We start from the raw sequence: 19,648 nt of genomic DNA on the forward strand, positions 1-19,648 counted from the left end.
ACCGCCTGGTGTGACTTGTTCTCAATTTAAGCCTCCTTCATTGTTTGCCGCTTCGGTTCAGGCCGAACAGAATGTTTTGTCTTTAAAAAATGAATGCAACCCCTCCTCCGCGATGAAAGTCACTACTTATTGTTAAAGCGCCATCAACTTGTTGGGCGGTGCCAAAACCCACAGCAAAAACAAGATCGCTTTCACGGGACGTGATAAAGCAACATTTCACCAATGGTACTTAAAATGAGAAACAGGATTACACTCTTAAGAAGTCACTTGTTTTTTTCAAGAGTCATAGAGAATCATGCCAATCGAATATTTAAGTACACTGTGATTGTTCGATTTGTTAAATGGGAAGTCAACCCCAAAATTGTCTTTTATTACTAGTCCAAACACAGCATTATAATTATTATTGTTTGTGTCCTTTTTATTTTATTTATCTTTCTCAGGAGGCAGCCATTTTGCCACTTGCTGTCTGCTGAAAATGACATCACAGTTGCTCAGGTAACGACCAATCACGACTCCACTTCAGAAAAGAGCAGAGCCATGATTGGTGGTTATCTGAGCCCTTAGCAACTCTGATGTCATATTTAGTTGACAGCAACTGGCAAAATGGCCGCCCTCTAAGATTTTAAAAATGGTGGATTTTGCTGCTTAACTCATATCTTATCTCGTTTAAACTAGTGGGAGGCACATACAACAACATAATATTGTCAAGAAATTTTGGGGGTTGACCTCCCTTGAATTTGTTGGGGGGAAAAATATACTTTGAATGTCTATTATAGTAAAAATGTTGAATAATGTTTACATTATCAACAATCCAACATTAGATCAGGGTTCCTAAGCATTCCTAAGGAAAGTTTTGTTTGTTTGTTTTTTTAAACAAGAATGCCTGAAAATCAGATCCCCCTTCCGAATAATCCCATTCCCATACTAGACACCGACATTTGTCTTGAGATTTTGTTCAGCCTCTGTCTCAACAAACACGTTTGAGGTTTCCCCTATGTAGGCCCTCCCTCTGTCCTCCCACATTTAAACTCGCCCACTCCCGTCTGTTGTGCATAACACTTCTTGTTCTTCTCCTTGTTGGTGATTTCTTTTTTATTGTTGTTAAATCCTCGCGTCATAGGTGAGTATAAAATGAATAACACAAAGAAAAAAGTATTTTTTTCAAATGTCATGTTGAAATGATATGCAAGTGTGATTTTCAGGCTTTTGTCAGAATGAAAGGCTGCATAGCTGTTGTTTTCGGCATGGCAGCCCTTTGTAGATGGGCGTTCGCTGCAGGTAAGACCCGTGCTCATAATGCTGTGTTGCCATGAAAACTATATATTGCTGGCATCGGGCCGAAACATCAGAAGTCACAATTTGGCAAAATTCTTTAATTTTCAATCTATGCTTTTGGTTGGTCCAAACGTGGGTTTCATTTTTACAAATTATTGACAAAAGTATTGAAAATGGCTTGCTCTCTTTGATAATGCAATGTTAATGGTTGAACAAACATTGCCTCCAGTGCTACCCACGCTAGTGTATGGAAGGTGCGAATGTTTGGTGGTGGTTGGAGGGGCTGTAGGCGCACACCGGCAGCCTCGCTCCTGTCAGCCTGCCCCAGGGCAGCTGTGGCTAATTAAGTAGCTTGACACCACCACAGTGTGAATGTGTGAGTGCATGAATAATGTATCCAATGTAAAGCGTCTTTGAGTGTCTAGAAAAGTGCGATATAAATCTGATGCACTATTATTATTATTATGTGCCTCAAAATGCCCTCTAACTTTCATAGGACCTAATTTGACCTTCTATAAACTTTGCAACACACTTATCTCTATTATTGTTTTAGATCTTTAAGTACTTTTTTTTTGCAAAACTTGTTCCTGAACAAGGAACTAAATGGCAGAATTCACAACAATTTGATCCATGAAAATACCAATATTTTCCCACTTTTATGCTGATGACACTTTGTGACACTCGAAGCTCACTTGCTCCCTTCTGAGAACATTCGTTTTTAAGCTTTGCAGTAGCGAAGTGCTGTTGATCAATTCTCAGGTGTTTCTTTGGTCTCATGATTTCTGAGAATGTACTGTTAAAATACCAAATCGAATTGAACCAGTAAATGTATTTGTCCATTTATGGATCAAACTGTGAATTTGACCATTTAGCTTCTTGCTGGAGAACATCAACTTGTGCAAAAAGTGCACAAAAACATTGAACAGTTGGATGTGAATTGAAAAGGTCAATGAAGTTCAACTGTAAAGATATCCCCTAACTTCACTTTGTTACAAACTGCACGCCTCAAGCTCACTATCGCGGACGTTGGGCTCTGGCTGACCTTTTGAAAAGAGGTCTTGCACCCAGCCATTTTTCTTCAATGTGATTCTGACCCAACCGGACTGTCGGGGTCCTGTCAAAGCACAATCCAATTGGGCAGCATTCCATTTCTCACCAGTGGACGGCCTGGCGTCGCGCTGCGTTCTAGAAAGCGCTGTGATGAATCAATTAAGCGACACTCTGCAGGCAGCCGGTGAACTGACAGACAGACATCTCCGATGATCATCTTGCCACCGAGAGGAGGCCAACCGGGTGTCATGAGCCTCGTATGGCCCATTGATGGCCCCCTTTTGTCATTATGACGAAAACACGCCCTCTCGTCCGTCCTCATCCTCGCTGCCCTTGTCTGTTGTAAGGTCCCGCAGACATGCTGGGAACACCACTGGTCACAGTTCACACTGATGCCACGGGGATAGTGGAGGGGGCTCTTGCTTACATGCTGAAATGAAAGCTTGGAGAAGGCTCGTTACAGACGGTTCCCTCACTTTGATTCCCAGATAGCCAAGTGTCGTGCATTATTGTACACAAGGCTTCTATTGTCCTTTAGTGGCCGCTGAGATCATTTACTGCTGCAGCCTGAGAAAGGCCAACGGGACACAAAGCAGCAATGGAATCCATCAGGCTTTTTGAAGCTGCTCCAAACCTAAGTTTGGAGACATTAAACCAAAGTAGATTTGTGCTTGCTTGGTGAATTTGACTTTCTTTTTCTTTTTTTCTTTTTTTCTCCCACCCACCAACATTCTAGGCACCACAGAGTTATCCATCACCACTATAAAGGTATTCATTTTTCTTCCCCCACAGTAAAATCCTAACTTCTTTTTTCTTAACTTTTCACTTTCACACTGTCATCGTTGTTGTTTTACCACTACTGTTTTTATTGACAGATATAATGTGCTTGTTAAAAAAGAAAACATTATGGATACATTCCGAGCAGATTTTGCTCTTCATCTTTTGTCATCTCATCCACAATCCCCATTCAAATAAAACACTGCACTTGTGAATCTCAGATAGAACCGTACACAATGGCCAAAGGCTCCGGAGGAGAGCTGGAGGGTTACTGCATCGACCTGATCTCTGAACTCAGCCAAATGCTCAGCTTCAAATACAAAGTGCATCTGGTGAAGGACAACCGCTACGGAGCCATGGATTCCAGCGGCAACTGGAGTGGAATGATTGGTGAACTCATCCGAGGAGTAAGTCACGAGCATGACATTGGATGGATGGGGTTGAGATCAGGGTTCACACCTCACTAAACCTGCCCTTCTTTTCAGGGGACGGGGAAAAGAGTGCCCATATGGTGATTGAATCGAGGTTAAAAAATGAAAATGCTTAAAAAATAAATAAATAAAACTCTGAATTTACATCTTACAGTCTAAAAATAGTTGGGCCAAAAAAGATAACCCAATGTGGCTTAAACATAGACTATTTGGGTCAATTTGACCAAACGTTCTGGTTTGTTTTGTGCAAAACAATAACAAAAAATTTGGCAAAATTAACACTTTACTTATTAGTAGTAAGTAGTGAATCGGTCCATTTAAAAAATGTTTTTTATGAGTGTACATTAATAAAACCAACTAAATACTATATATTAATATTTTAATGCACCACACGCACACACACACTTGTATATACACTGGGTGGGGTCACATTCACGGTTTAGGGGTAGAGTTCGCCAGTCGGCGAGCTGGCGGACTCAGTAACAGGGGTTAACTTTCACAAAGAACGCTGGGGTGACGACCGGGGCCTTTCCCCGCTGGGCCTGGGGTTCGGGGGTGTCGGCCGTCCTCCGGTGCCCCCATCTCCCCTTCTGCCCCCGGTGTTCTGTCCCTCCACGCGGCGGGGGGTGGGGTGGGTGCGGCTGCCCTCTCCGCTCCGCTGTTCGGCCCCTCTTCGGCGCCGGTGCCTGGGTGCGGGGGGTCCCCGGGGTCTGGGGGTAGGGGGTTGGGGGGCTGCCGGTTGGTCGAGGGGGGGGGGTGTAGGGGTGCTGGGGCCTACGGGTGGGGCTGGGGCTGGGTTGGGGTGGATGGGGGGCGGGGGGGCGGGGGTTGTGGGCCAGTGGGGTGCCTGGCGGGCCTGCAGTGCTCCGTCCTGCTGCGTTGGATCGGGGGCGCGGGCCGTGTTGGGGTGGGGGTTGCTCCTGCTCCTGGGTTTGCTCTCCGGCCGGTGGCCCTGGCGGGGCCCGGGGGTCGTCCTTTAGCGCTGCCGCGGCCTGGGGGGCCCTGAGGTGTTGCGCTTGCTCTGTCCTGGCAGGGGTCGACGGCTCCCCTCTTTGGTGGAGATTTTCATGCATGCCAGATCCACCACACCAGCATCTATCGAAACTCAGACACAATCTGCTCCCTCCTCAGGTCAGGTCATCGGTGGAGGCTGGTGTCTGTGGATCTCACTCGGCTTCGTCTGTCCTTCCTTCCTTTCCTCAGTCTCTTCTTCGGTCTCCCTGATTTTTTGGGGGGGGATTTGTTGGAATTTTGATGTTTCTGGGGTTGGGGAAGAATTCTGGTGGGTGGCCCGGTGGGTGGTGTCTGGTCGGTGCTGGATTTCACTTTCCTTTGTTTTCTCTGGTCCCCTCGGGTATCCTGACGGCGGTGAACGGTATGGGATTTTTTCTAATAGGTTTTTGGTGAGCTAACAAATACACGCACGCACGCACACACGCACGCACATACACATGCTCACCCACATACAAAAAAAAACAAAAAAACAAAAACAAACTATTAATATAATGTAATAATCTATAATACATTTATATCATATAATTAATATAACAAAAAATGTCATATGTTTTCCTCTTTGTCATCATATGTGAGCTTTCAGGGTTCATTTTAAAAGTATTTATTTCTGTATTGCTCTCCATTCATACAGACAGTTGTTTGAGCCTTGTAGTTTACTGTACTTTATTCCACCGCACTAAGTGATTTTTTAAAATCTTGAACTTGACAAATACCCCATAAATAATCATCATCGTCGTCATCATGTAAGAGAACAACCAATATAAACCAACAAATCTGCACGAAAAACATGTGCTCTTCCCATTCATCCACTAGGAAGCTGACCTGGCTGTGGCGCCTCTGACCCGCACTTTCGCCAGAGAGCGGTATGTTGACATGGCGGCCTCCTTCATGTCAACGGGCTTAAGTTTCATTCTGCACAAAGACGTGGCCTGCGGCGACAGATCAGTCAGCCTTCTGGCACCCTTTTCCACTGAAATGTGGGTGGGCATCCTCATTGCCTTCCTGCTCACCGGTCTCTGCATCTTCCTTGTGGGCAGGTATGTGTCACATTTTTGTTAGCTGCATTTTGACAGAAACTCATTGCACAACCTGGCATTGAGCAAAAGTAAGTAAGTCCCTACTATAAATCCTCTTAAAAGCTCTTTTTACACTTCCTCCCACTTTCTAAAACCTTTTTCTTTTCTTTTTTACTTTAATCCTGGAATCTCTTCCACAAAAACTTCGGTACACTTGTGCAAATGTATTTAAAAATAATTCAGAGCAGTAATGAAAATAAAAATCATCTATTATCATACAACCTTAACCTCTCCCTGAGCCGTCACCTTATTGTGGTGGAGGTTTGTGTGTCCCAATGATCCTAGGGCCTAAATTGCCTGGCAATGTCACCCATGAAAAAAAGCTCCTAGGTGTGAAGGACCAGACGGCTCATAGACCTCCTATGATGACTAAAATACCTGGACCTCGCCCGTACGGGGGGCACCGGGCCCCCTTTTAGAGCCAGTCCTGGAGGCGCATCTGGTGGCCAGGCTTGCACACATGGGGCCCAGCTGGGCACGGTCTGAAAAGGCAACATGGGTCTCCCCTTCCCATGGGCTCAACACCTGTGGGAGGGGCCAAGGAGGAAGAGTGCGCAGAAAACTGGGTAGTGGCTGAAGGCGGTGCAATCCTCGGCAGAAGCTGGCTCGAGAGACATGAAATGTCACCTCTGCCTGCAGGAAAGAGCTTAAGCTGATGTGCGAGGTTGAGAGATTCCGACTAGACATAGTCGGGCTCGCCGAGACACATGGCTTTATTTTATTTTAATCTGTGCGCGGGGAACTCTCAGACACAGTTAACATGTTTCTGAAACATCTGTTAGCCTGTTGCCCTTTGTCACCGATTCTGTTCATGGGGTCCTGTTTGGTGGTCTCAGCATTGCATCACTGCTTTTTGCAGATGATGTGGCACTGTTGGCTTCTCCAAGCTGCGACCCTGCAACTGTCACTGGAACGGTTCACAGCCGAGTGTGAAGTGGTTGGGATGAAAACGGCACCTCCAAATCCGAGACCATGTTCCTCAGTCGGAAAGGGGTTGAGCGCCTTCTCCGAGTCGGTGATGAGATCCTCCCCCAAGTGGATGAGTTCAAGTATCTTGGAATGTTGTTTACAAGTGAGGGGAAGATGGAGTGGGAGATTGACAGGCGGCTCGGTACTCGGGAGGGACAAGTCGAGCCGCTGCTCCTCCGCATTGAGAGAAGCCAGCTGAGGCGGCTTGGACATTTGGTTAGGATGCCACCTGGACGACTATGTTTCCCAGCGGGCTTGGGAACACCTAGGGATCCCCCAGCAGGAGCTGGATGAAGTGGCTAGGGAGAGGGAAATTTGGCTTTCCCTGCTCAAGCTGCTACCCTCGCAACCTGACCTCAGATAATCGGAGGAGAATGATGACGATGATACAATCTTATGTTATTCATTTATTTTTAGTTTACACTAATATCATTTACATTTATTTCTTATACATTGCATTTAGCCATATACATTCATTGCAATTCTTTTTTTTAAAGAAAGAAAATGTGTTGCCTCTTACATCTCTCCCACCTTGTACGTTTGTTTTACTGTTTTTCCAGGATCAGTCCCACTGAATGGGCCGAGCCCGACAAAGACGAACGCCAATTCACTCTACTGCACAGCTACTGGTACATCACAGGAGCACTCAGCCTGCAAGGTATCCCAGCAACCAGTTGAACTTAGCCACATAAACTCTACACTCTGCGGCAAAAAGCACATTTCTCTTTTCTGTCGAGCACTCCAGCATTCAGAAAGGGAGAAATCTATCCCAAGCGGCTTCAATGGAAATTGTTTGCTTGCTTGCTTACAGAATGTAGAAAATCTGGTCAAACATGATCTGTTTCAGGATGCTCCAAGACGGCCAGTTTATAAACAGATTCAGAATTGAAATAAAACTGATTCATTCATTTTGTGTTCATTTAATACCATCATGAAGCCTTTATTAATAACATACTTAACTGTCATGCAAGTGTAAAATGAAGTTACCCTATTTCAATGCTCATTTACGTACATGCTGGCACAATAATCTGTCTGTGCTCTTAGGCGCTGGTCCTCATCCTAAAGGTGCGTCTGGAAAACTGATCAGTGCCATCTGGTGGCTGTTTGCTATATTGCTACTCGCTTGCTACTTGGCCAACTTTAACTCCGCACTGCATTCCAATGACGAGCACATCTCCATCAAGACCTTTGAAGACCTCGCCAACCAGGACAAGATCGAATATGGCACAATGGATGGTGGATCTACCATGCTTTTCTTTAAGGTGTTTCAGTGTTCATTGGCAAGCGTTGTGATCATGTGATCTTGAGGTCTCTGAAAGTCTTCGTTGGGATGCTGTTTCTCCTTTACTCTTCAAGGATTCAAAGAATGCAGTGTACAAGCGCATTTACCAGCACATGGAGCGTAAGAAGAGCTACGTGGCAAGCATGGAGGAAGGCGTTCGCCGCACGCAGGAGGGAAACTTTGCCTTCATTGGTGAAACCGCGTCCTTGGACTATGCTGTGGCTCACCACTGCAAACTGACCCGTTCCCAGGACATTGTCGCCATGAGAGACTATAGTATCGCTGCACGTCAGGGTGAGTCCCAACTGGTGATCATCTTTAAGGAGTCACTAACTTCCCAGATTCAAAGTCCTCATTCTCCTCCTCCAGGCTCCCCATTGCTAAAAACCCTCACTGTGGCCATTCGTCAGATGAGCGAATCTGGTCATCTAGCTTATTTGCGGGACAAGTGGTGGGTCAGCAGCTGCTTGGGAGAGAACGGGACCTGCACCTCAGGGACCCTCCAGCCTTATGACATGCGGGGTCTCTTTCTGCTTCTCGGTCTTGGTCTGGGTGTGGGCCTCCTTTTTGCCCTGCTCGAGCTCCTATCCAAGGCTCGCAGTCGGGCCCAGGAACAGAAGGTATGAATGGCATGAAAGCATCTCATTCTGTAAATAGGCCTTTTATTTCAGTCTGGCATCCCTGATGTCAAACACAGTCTTCTTTACAGTCAGTCACAGAAGTGTAAAAAGTAAATTCATCAAAACTTAAAATCAATTAATTGTTTGCTGAACATGATGAACATTCAGTAAGACTGCTGTGTATGCCTGGGAGGTGACTCTCTTCACATTAAAGGATAACTCAACACTAAATCACTTTTTTTTTGGCCGACAAACTGTATAAACTGGTGTCTACAAATGCTGTCTAGTCATTACTTTGACATTTTAGTGCATGTTTATTGAAAGCTCAAATTTGGGGCAAAAAAAAAAAATGTGTTTGGCGCCATCTTCAGGTTAACACTGGGATAAACTCAAATTGGCTGTTTGTCCTCTCATTACACGAGACTATACATACTACGCCACTTGTTCCGCATGACGTAGTCACCGCCGCCACCCACATCCTCATTCTCGTACACGCCTCCTTAAACGCCTTCTTCGTGAGTTGCTGTTGTCAATCACAGCCAGACCACGCCCATTCGCAACCCAACGGTCCTCCAGGCAACACTCCCTTTGAGCGCCAATTTTAAATTTTAGTGAGGGGTGGAGCAAGAGTCTCACTTCCTGTTGAGTTATCCTTTAACACACAATGCAGCTGACTTCAAAACGTTTTGGGGGGATTTATGACAGAAATGGTGATTTCTATTTGTTAAATAAATGAATTAATTAAAAACATATTGAGCTCCAGCAGAAAGGGCCTTTTCTTATCTAAGGTACTGTACGAGTGAACTCAATCTCAAGGTGGATGCCATATTTGAGTTCCTTTGCAAAATGGCTGCCATTGAGGCACAATTGGTGTCTCCTCTTGAAGAACTGACTGCTAATTGGGCTAATTGAAGCCCCATTGAGAGTCACAGGCTAAATACACTTTTTTTCCTTCTCTCCCTCAGCTCGCATCGGGTTGTGCCAATTAAGTCAATTCCATTGCTCTTTACATTGTGCACGTGCAATGTCAACAAATATTCATTCAGTCATATGTAAAAGGAACGTGCTTGAGCACAATTAGGGGTCTACCGTATCTCTTTCTTTAGGCTTTAAGGCATTTTTGCTGGAATGGAAATACTGAAATGCTGACCGTGCCAGTTGACAAAACAAAACATTTTAAATCGTGTTGCACCATTTTTCTTGGTCCCTGTTGCAGAAATCCTGCTGCTCGGTGTTGACCTCTGAACTTAATCGACGCTTTGGCAGTGGAGGAGAGGTGACAGAGCAAGACGCAACTGACAAAAGCAAAGCCTAATGCAAACAAGCCACAGGCGGAGAGGGCGTGCCGCCCCCCCCCCCCCCCCCAGTACATACAAACACATTCACCTTTTTGTGTTTCTATAGTAATACTTAGGTGATGTGTGATTTTTAATATCTGTCCACAAATCTGAATGACATTATAAAACACAGCCAAATGTAGCTTCATGCTAAGACGGGGTAAAAAAAAGTGGCACTAACATTATCATTGGTAAAATGCTAATCCCTACTAATAATGCATGATGTCCTCAATTGCAATTATGTCTTTACAATGTATCTTGCTTGACTCATTCAAATAAATATTTCCCTTTTCAATGTTGAGTTTGCTTTCAATGTGCACAGTCATAACCACTCTCAGAGATATACAGGTTGTTCTGCATCACTGGAAAGAAGACTATCTGAGTAATCACATCACAATCACTAACAAAATTAAGTAGGCTTAATGTTGACATAACTTATTAATTTATCAAAACAGCATGTTCACACTGATAAAGATTTTATAATCAATTTCACATATCTTCAAATTCCTTCAATCTTGAATATAAAAAAAAAAGAAAAAAGCAGTGCACACGTTTTGTTTTTGAATGTGTTCCAGCAAATTATAACCATCAACATGCCTTTTCATCGCTAGTGAATTTCATTATTCACCAGTCACCTTAAAAAAGTAACACACTGTAGTGTTTCTTTAAGAACCACGTACACCATAACTGTTAGGTGCACCCCTCACTGTAGAAAATGAATGAATAGATAGATGACATCTTCTCGTACCATTCTTGCACACAGCATGTCGTTCCTCTCTTTTACCACTTGGCTGTGCTGTTGGATTTCTACTGTCAAGCAGCATATTCATGCGCTTCAGATACTCTTGGAAAGCACGCAAGCATGTCTGGGTACCTTTATTGGTTTTACTGAAGTTTTCTCAGAGTGGAACGTGTAGTTAATTTGCTGTCACGAGCGACTAACTGGCCGCTACTATCATCCATCCATATAAATAGTGCTTTACCCCATTAGGGTCACGGGTGAAATGGAGCTGTTCCCACCGAACTTTGGGCAAGAGGCGGGATACAGCAGCCAATCACATGGCACATACAGACTAACAACAATTACTACATCCAATTGCATCTATGGACAATTTATTCCACAGGTAACCTAATATGGATGGCAATATGCTGAATACTAACCAAGTTTGTCACAGACAAATTGTGCATTGCAGTGCATAAGGTTTGTAACATTACCATACTGTATAAGCAAACACATACAGCAGCCTGTATACCCAGACTCCATGCATCTCCACCACTTGGGTGAATAGCTGCCTGTATGTTCATCCCAGTAAGTGTCTTCTGGCTGTGTGAAACGACCTGCATGTGAACCTGCTAATCAGCTTCAGGACTCATTGATTTAGTGCCGGCAGGAGAAGCTGACAGGATGAGGCTGAGAAGGCAGGGATGGAACACGATACGTTGCATCCATGAGAAAGAGTGCGTGCGTGAGAGGTAGAGGAGAAGAAGACAAGTATTGATTTGGTGGCAGGCAGCTCTTGACAGCTGTGCTAAGATAGCACTTACTCCCTCTGCCACAGTCTGCAGCTCAGCTGACAGGGAAGTGGCTAAGAAGATTAAGCTGTAAATCCCGCAGATTTCCTGCCGCCCCCTCGGTGCCTTAAACCTGCGCAGGCCCATCCCCCACCAGTTAACACACTGTCCCCGTTCTCGCAATTATAAGCCACCTTATTAAGGAATATGACATTGATTTGAATGATTTCACGTCTTAATGGTAAACAGGTATGAATGGGTTTGTTTTGAAGGCATGTGCACTCAGTCACCACTGGATCAGAAAGCCCTTCTTCGTGTGGAGGATGCGTTCAGCAATAACTAGCGATCATTTAAAACTTGGCAACTCTTTCCATTTAGTGGAGTCCTAACTAAGGCAGCACTTGTCATGGTTTGGGTTGGGTTAGGGCTAGTTTTGTTGCCTTTTTGTCATGGTTCAGGTTTAGTTTGATTTTGTCAGATTTCTTTAAGTTTCTGTCATGATCTATTGTGTTGTTTTTCCTTGTGTGTCTCCCTTGGTCTCGTTAAGTGAAACCCTGCACTTCCTCGTGTGTCAACCAATCAGTGCACTCAGTCACTTGTGTCTTGCCCAAGTGTGTCTCGTTTTGTCATTAGTCTGTGTGTGTATAGTCTCTTGTCTCCCCCCTGTCTGTGTCGATCCATTATTGTTTCCTCCTGTCATGGTGCTGCATTTTTGCTTTGTAGTCCCCCCACGTTTGGCCTTGCTTGCCCTTTTTGGATGTTGTTGTTTTGGTTTGTCAGCCAGAACTTTCTTTACCTCTTTGTTTTACCTCCAACTCTTTCTCCTCGCCTTGCTTCCCTGCACTTGGGTTTGCAACCACCACCCCACCTTAACAGAATGGATCGACTAAAGAAAGACCCGGCGGGAGGCTCTGAGCGACGCCCTGCACACTCGAAGTCTTCATCTTGCCCTCAGCCTGCCGCCAACTTCCCCCACCCGCTTCATGCCGATGTGGCTCCTGCCCCAGTGCAACGGAAGCGAAGAACTAAACAACAGCGAGCCAAGCTGCGGCTCCTGGCAGCTTCGCCTGTGCCGCTGCAGTCCCCAGCCGCTTCGCCTGTGCCGCTGCAGTCCCCAGCCGCTTCGCCTATGCTGCTGCAGCCCCAAGTCACAGAACTTCGTCTGCTGCAGCCTCAAGTCCCCATTCCGGCTCCGCGGCAGCCACAAGTCCCTGACCCGGCTCCGCGGCTGCTTCCTCACCTCAACCGCTGCAGCACCAAGTCTCATCACCTCAACCGCGACCGCCTCAGGCCCCTGTTCCGGCGTCGCGAGCCCCGCGGCCGCCATCAGATCCACCCCAGGTAGCGCATTCCCGCGGGCAGCTCTTGTGACTGGCCCTGTGCGGCTCCATCTTTGTTTGACGTTCAGCCACCCCTTTCTGGTGATCTGACACTGTGGGGTGGGCATCATAACATCATGACTCCATCACATCTAGCAGCCAATTTTTTTACTATACCTTGAACTGCGTCGCAGCTTCCAGTGAAGCGGTACATTTCTCCTTTTAGCCGGGGGTGGGCTGGTCTCGTTCAGACTTGCTGTCTGAAACTCCTGAGCGATCCAATGACCACTCTTCATGATTCGTCCGTCTCCCTGTGAGCTTCATCTCAGAATATAGCTGTCAAGTCTTCTATGTAGTATTGCTTTTTTTTTTTTATCCGCGATGGTAATCTAGCTTGTATCCAAAGCCACAGCCTCTGTGCTAAATGGCAGTTGCCCATATATATATATATATATATATGTGTATACGTATATATATATATATATATATATATATGTGTGTGTGTGTGTGTATAAAAATATAAACAATCTGCTTTCATATTTATCCATTTCATGCTGCAGTTTTGGTCCTCCATACACAAAGGCCAAGCAATACAAAGGTGAAACTATTCACAAAGAGGGTGTCGACTGCCAGACACAACAAGCGTTTTGTCATCACAGCTACATCTCACGGATGAAGTGAGTCACTGCCTCACTTGGCTCAAATGCAAACAAAATGTGAAAATACATTTGGTGCACTTTATATCACAAACATAAATAGATAAGAGATAACCTTAAAGATCAACAAATGTCATTCAACCCCTTTCAAACACGATATGTACCTTTTTTTTTTTTACGCTATATCCTTAACAAATACATATTTTCTTGCACAATCCTGATATAAAACTAACTAAACTACTGTTGTCATGTTACAGCAATTTTGTAACATCATATTTCCCGGGCCTCCTGTGGTAATATTATGGCCATAATTATCATGACATCTGATGTTGAAAGTTGCTGACCATTTTTTGCTCATTTTCTGAACACATTTGAGAACGGAATGTTTTAAATAATGGTGCAATAAAATAGTAAGAGGTTATTCCTGATTCTTCTGTTCACCGCCTTTTCTGCAGCCACACGCCTGTCAATGATCTCAGAATTAGAAATTCTAACAAGCATGTCACCACTTTGAACTGAGGGCTTGAAGTGCTTTGAGTCTGCTGCTCCCTTGGATGCAGCAGGCAAAGTCTGCACATTGATCTCTCTGACTTTGACACTCTCCCACTTTCTCTCTCATTCCCTCTCTTGCCGCTGGCCTACTGGTCTGTTCTCAGTCTTCTCCTCTTTTTGTCCTTTGCACTCCATTTATGAGGAGAATCAGGAAAGTTCTACGACTGGTGTTACAAACGGTCTCTTTCAAACAAACTATTGAGTTTTCCCTATCAATGTTGGCTACGTCTATGAAAAATTAATTAATTAAACTAGACTAAGTGCATTTTCTGCAGCAATTGCGTGGTAATGCAGAAAGCTGAATGCTAAGGTGAATGCTTATGAAGTGAATTGAAAGATAAACTATGTGGAAATTTACAAAGAATTCATTGAAGTTCATTTAGATAGAAAAGTGGAAATAATATCCAATGGGAAAATGCAAAAAAACAACAACCACTCAATAGCCCCACCTAGGAATGCAGTACCCTCCATTCATTTAGATGGAAAAGTGGAATTAATAATATCCAATTGAAAAATGCAAAAATTACATGTTACAGTGTTTTAACACTGGAGATGAAGCTTGGTCTCGAGAAAGTTTTACGAGACCTCATTTTTGAAGGACTTAGTCTCTTTTCGGTCTCAAGACTGGTCAAGGATGGCCAAATAGACACTGTATATTCCTGGCCCATCACAGACCAAAATGAAAAAAAAAAAAGGTTCCTGAATAGTAGTACACATTGATACATTGATATATTGTTGTAGGCAATGCAGCATTGGTCTCTAAAAAAATAAGCATTTTGTCATCTAAATTTTTTTTTCTCCACTCAAAGGATCTTTACAGTCTTTTAGTATGAATTGCTGTTTAATGTGCCAGAGACACTTGCATGGTGAGGACACCCAGACCGTTTTATGGTGATATCCATGAATCTGTATTTATAGTTACGTGCACCTTGCACATTCAGCACATATTTATCCTTCCTGTTCAGGTACTACTCCATTGGTTGACAGACTGTTGCTTTATCTTGACATGCACTGCAAGGATAACTAAGTTAAATTTGGTACATTAGAAAATAGCACTGACAATGTATAAATTGTACTGCAAACCACAGCCTAGTCATATAGAAAATAGAAAATATTGAAGGAAAGAGAATGTAGATAAGACCTCTGAGGGGAGCAAAGTTTCGACAAAATGATATCCAGGACTAAAATAAAACTCAATTTCTTCTAAGTGGTGTGAAAGTATAGAACAATCTAGATAAGGACTTTGAAAGGGTGCCAGACCTTTTTTTTAAGTTCAAATGTTTGCTTGAAAATAAGAATGAAGGTTGATGTCTTGATTTTGTTTTTGTTACTATGTTATTTTTGTGTGATGTTTGAGTTACTTGTTTTGAATGTTTCAATCTTGCAAAAATAAGCGTGAGCTTCAGCCTATGCCTTTTCGGTCTCTGTCTTTTATTAAATGACTGAAATTTAATTGTCATTCATTTATACATACAGTATTGTCTTTTGCTCTCAAACGCTACTTTAACCCGACTTGCTCGTGGACCAAAAGCACACACAAGCAAAATTGCCTATAAGATTAGACCATTCTGTTAAAGAAAGAACAACTCCCAATGATCACTGACATAACACTGATTTGATATGAATAGAAGGAAAACCCTTGCATGTGAAAAGCCTGTGGTTGCCCTCGTAAAGAATTCCATTCTTTGTGAAAGCGAACAAACTATTGAATTATCTGAATCATGTAACCGTGGTCTTCCATAACAAGCCAGTGTCTTCTTGTGCCAGTCCCAAGCCCGGATAAATACAGAGGGTTGTGTCAGGAAGGGCATTGGACGTAAAACTTTGGCCAAATCAAAACATGCGAATCAAATATATGACTTCCCTACTGGATCGGTCGAGGCCCGGATTAACAACGACCGCCATCGGTTGTATGGACGTACAGGGTGCCGGTGGAAACTGGACTACTGTTGGTCGAAGAAGGAGGAAAAGGTAGAGAGCTGGTTGACATGATGCAGAGGAGGAAGGTGGACATACTGTGTGTTCAGGAGACCAGGTGGAAAAGATTATGAGCAGGGTTCAAGTTGTTCTATCATGGTGTAGATAGGAAGAGAAATGTAGTAGGAGTTATCGTGAAGGAGAAGTCAGATAGAGTGATGAGCCTGAAGCTAGGAATCGAAAGTGTGATGATCAATGTTGTTAATGGGTACGTGCCACAGGTAATACGTACGCTGGAGGAGAAGGAGAAGTTTTGGTTGGACCTTGATGAAATGATGCAGAGCATCCCTAAAAGTGTGAGAGTTGTCATTGGTGCAGACGTCAATGGACATGTTGGTGCAGGAAACAGAGGTGATGGACAAGTTTGGTATCCAGGAGAGGAACGCAGAAGGACAGATGGTGGTTGACTTTGGAAAAATAATGGAAATTGCTGTCGTGAGTACTTCTTCCAGAAGAGGCAGGAACGTAGGTTGACCTACGAGAGTGGAGGTAGGAGTACACAGGTAGACTACATCTTGTGTAGACGGTGTAATCTGGAGGAGATCAGCGACTGCAAAGTAGCGGTATGAGAGCGTGTAGCCAGACAGCATTAGATGGTGGTGAGGAAGACAAAGACGGCAAAGGAAGAGCAGAGGACGAAATGGTGGAAGCTGAAAAAGGAAGAGTGTTGTTTCAGGAAGGAGTTGAGACGGATGATCAGGAGGTGCTTCCAGATGACTGGACAACTACAGTAAATGTGATCAGGGGAGACAGGTAGGACAGTCCTTGGTGTATCATCTGGAAGGAAAGGGGATGAAGGAGACTTGGTGATGGAATGAGGAGGTGCAGACGTGGATCCAGAGAAAGGTTAGTTAAGAAGAAGCGGGACACTGACAGGACTGGCAGCGTAAGGTGAAAGTCGCAAAGGCCAAACAAGGGTTTGTGAGCAGCAGTATGGTTTCATGCCAATAAAAAAAAAAAAAAAGAGTACCACAGATGCAGTATTTGCTTTGAGGATGTTGATAGAGAAGTACAGAGAATGTCAGAAGGAGCTGCATTGTGTCTTTGTAGATATGGAGAAGGCTTATGACCGGGTGCCCAGAGAGGAACTGTGGTTTTGTATGAGGAGGTCTGGAGTGGCAGAGAAGTATGTTCAAGTGGTGCAGAACATGTATGAGGACTGTAAGACAGTGATGAGGTGTGCTGTAGGTGTGACGGAGGAGTTCAAAGTGGAGATGGGACTACATCAGGGATCAGCTCTGAGCCCCTTGTTCGGATGACAGACGAGGTTAGACAGGAATCTCCATGGACTATGATGTTTGCTGATGACATTGTGATCTGTAGTGAGAGCAGGGAACAGGTGGAGGAGAAGCTACAGGCATGGAGGTTTGCCCTGGAAAGGAGGGGAATGAAGGTTAGTCGTAACAAGACGGATTATCTGTGTGTGAATGGGAGGGACTCAAGTGGAAGAGTGAGGTTACAGAGAGAAGAGACCAAGAAGGTGGAGGAGTTTAATTATTTAGAGCAATGGAGAGTGTGGAAAAGAAGTGATGAAGCGTGTGCAGGCAGGCTGGAACGGCTGGAGAAAAGTGTCAGATGTGATGTGTGATAGCAGATTTTCAGCTCGAATGAAAGGAAAGGTTTATTAAACTGTGGTGAGACCAGCGATGTTGTTTGGTCTGGAGAAGACAGGAGGCAGAGCTGGAGGTGGCAGAGATGAAGATGCTGAGGTTCTCTTTGGGAGTGACCAGGATGGATAGAATCAGGAATGAGTACATCAAAGGGACAGCACATGTTAGAGGCTTTGGAGATCAAGTCAGAGATGCCAGACTGAGATGGTTTGGACATGTCCAGAGGAGAGATAGTGAGTATATTGGCAGAAGGATGCTGAGTTTCCAAATGCCAGGCAGGAGGTCTAGAGGAAGACCAAAGAGGAGGTTTATGGATGTAGTTAAAGAAGACATGAAGGTAGTTGGTGTGAGAGCAGAGGATGCAGAGGACAGAGTTAGATGGAGGCAACTGATTCGCTGTGGCGACCCTTAACGGGAAAAGCCGAAAGGAAAAGAAGAGGAAGAAGAAGAAGAGGTCTTCAACACTTTTGATGAATTTCCCCAAAAAAAAAAAAGTATCAAAAAGACAAATGGTCATTTGAGTGAGTGCATATTTTTTGTCTTGGTCTCCAATTGGGTTACTCCTTTGGCCTCTTCCCTGTTACTACACATGTCTTGGGAGGCCTTTTGCTCCTTTTTTGTTCATCAAACCCACCAACAGACAGCCAGTGTGAAGAAATGAGGAGGTGCCATTTGTTGTTGGCCCTTTTGAATAGGCGGCGACAGTGAGGGAGGGATCATGCTGACACCAAAGACGCCCCATGGCGGTGACCTTGGGACCCCCCTCGACCCCCTGCCTCCTTCATTGAAGTCTGCAGATGTGCCTGCCTGCATGATAATGGCCTTCACAGGAGGAGCCCCTTACAGTGCCGATCTATAAATCACACAGGGGACACAGAGCTGACTGAGCCTTCTGCATTTTCAACTCAGTGCATTGATAACTGCGCGTGCGTATGCATAGGCTGCTCATGGAGATCTGTGTTGCATTATTGATAATTCTCAGGAGAGGGCCGAAAGTGCGAATAGTAGCAGTGGCAGGGGAGAGGAGCAGGTGGGAATGGTTGCAGACAGATATCACAACGCTTGGGTGCATTTGGCTGAGCGGCCATGCATTGACGCTCGCATCCAGCCAGACACTTCCAATGTTCTAATGCTGACAGGTGAGGCTTCTGGAGAACAGCAGGGAACGAGGACAAGAAGCAGGAGGACAGAGCAGGGCTTTGTGAAGGACATTGATGTGACATCTGCTTGGCGGCATGCGGAGCGACTGGAACTGATGGAATTGGAAGGTCGAGAGAAGGCAATGCTGGGGTTTTGTTTTTACCCCTGACATGATTCATTCTTGTATAAGCTGCACAGTAAATACGCACCAGTGACAAATTAAGACCTGCATAAATCAGAAAGGAAGCTACAAAAGGACAAAGGAGCACAGTGGTCCAGTTGTTAGCAGTGACGCTTCACAGTGAGAAGGTCTCATTTGTTAAGTTGTGCGGTTTGAATGTTTCAAATGTGCTTACGCGGGTTCTCTTTGCAACTCAAACGTCGTCATGTTTCACGAAAATGCTACTTTCATGATACAGTATTTGTTTTCCCAAATTTCAGACTTCCAAGCATTTATGTTTGACTAAAAACTGTGAAAAGTAGTAGGAAACTGTCTGTAGTGTACAACATACAAAAATATCATTTTCATAACCATCACTCTTACCACACTGGATTGAGCTCGAAACAAATTAAGCGAAGGTGTGTGCTGTTGCTACCGGACTGAACCTGCAAAGAAAGAACTGGCAGGGCTGCAAATGGTCATAATTGGCTTCCGGCAGCACTGGCACCTCTCGTGGTAATGATTGCAGCCAGTGAGACAGCCCGTCCTCCCTCAGACACTGCTTATTGATCTTCACTCTTCTCCCATCATCATCATCCTCCCTCGACCATTTCTGGGCCAATCACTGCTGGCTATAAAACTACTGCAACTGTTCTTAACTGCTGTACTTTCTATGTGTATTGTATGACACTGTGTCTAGTCAAACAGATGTATCAATTATTCATTTGTATGCAATTATATTACACATTTACAGTGGAAGTCAACCTTAAACATTGCTTGATATGTTAAATGTGACCTCACTAGTCTAAACATTACATTCTGATTAATATTACATTTGTGGAATATGAGTTATGCAGCAAAATCCAGCCATTATTATCCATCTCGGGGGGC

At 44.5% G+C, this 19,648-nt stretch overlaps 1 protein-coding gene across 1 annotated transcript; it reads left to right on the plus strand.

Moving 5' to 3' along the window:
* The first annotated feature begins 974 nt into the window (after positions 1-974).
* Positions 975-10,126, plus strand: LOC147179308 (putative glutamate receptor). Its single transcript, XM_086069944.1, has 10 exons — positions 975-1,120; positions 1,203-1,278; positions 3,062-3,093; positions 3,324-3,509; positions 5,361-5,584; positions 7,153-7,250; positions 7,637-7,854; positions 7,949-8,168; positions 8,244-8,494; positions 9,711-10,126. Exons 2-10 carry the CDS (start codon positions 1,215-1,217, stop codon positions 9,807-9,809), a joined length of 1,392 nt encoding a protein of 463 aa, XP_085926070.1. The 5' UTR covers positions 975-1,120; positions 1,203-1,214; the 3' UTR covers positions 9,810-10,126.
* Positions 10,127-19,648: the final 9,522 nt, after the last annotated feature.

This window comes from Leptonotus elevatus, chromosome 2, assembly GCF_054856555.1.
Source record: "Leptonotus elevatus isolate MCC_2025b chromosome 2, RoL_Lele_1.0, whole genome shotgun sequence".
Taxonomy (NCBI): Eukaryota; Metazoa; Chordata; class Actinopteri; order Syngnathiformes; family Syngnathidae; genus Leptonotus; species Leptonotus elevatus.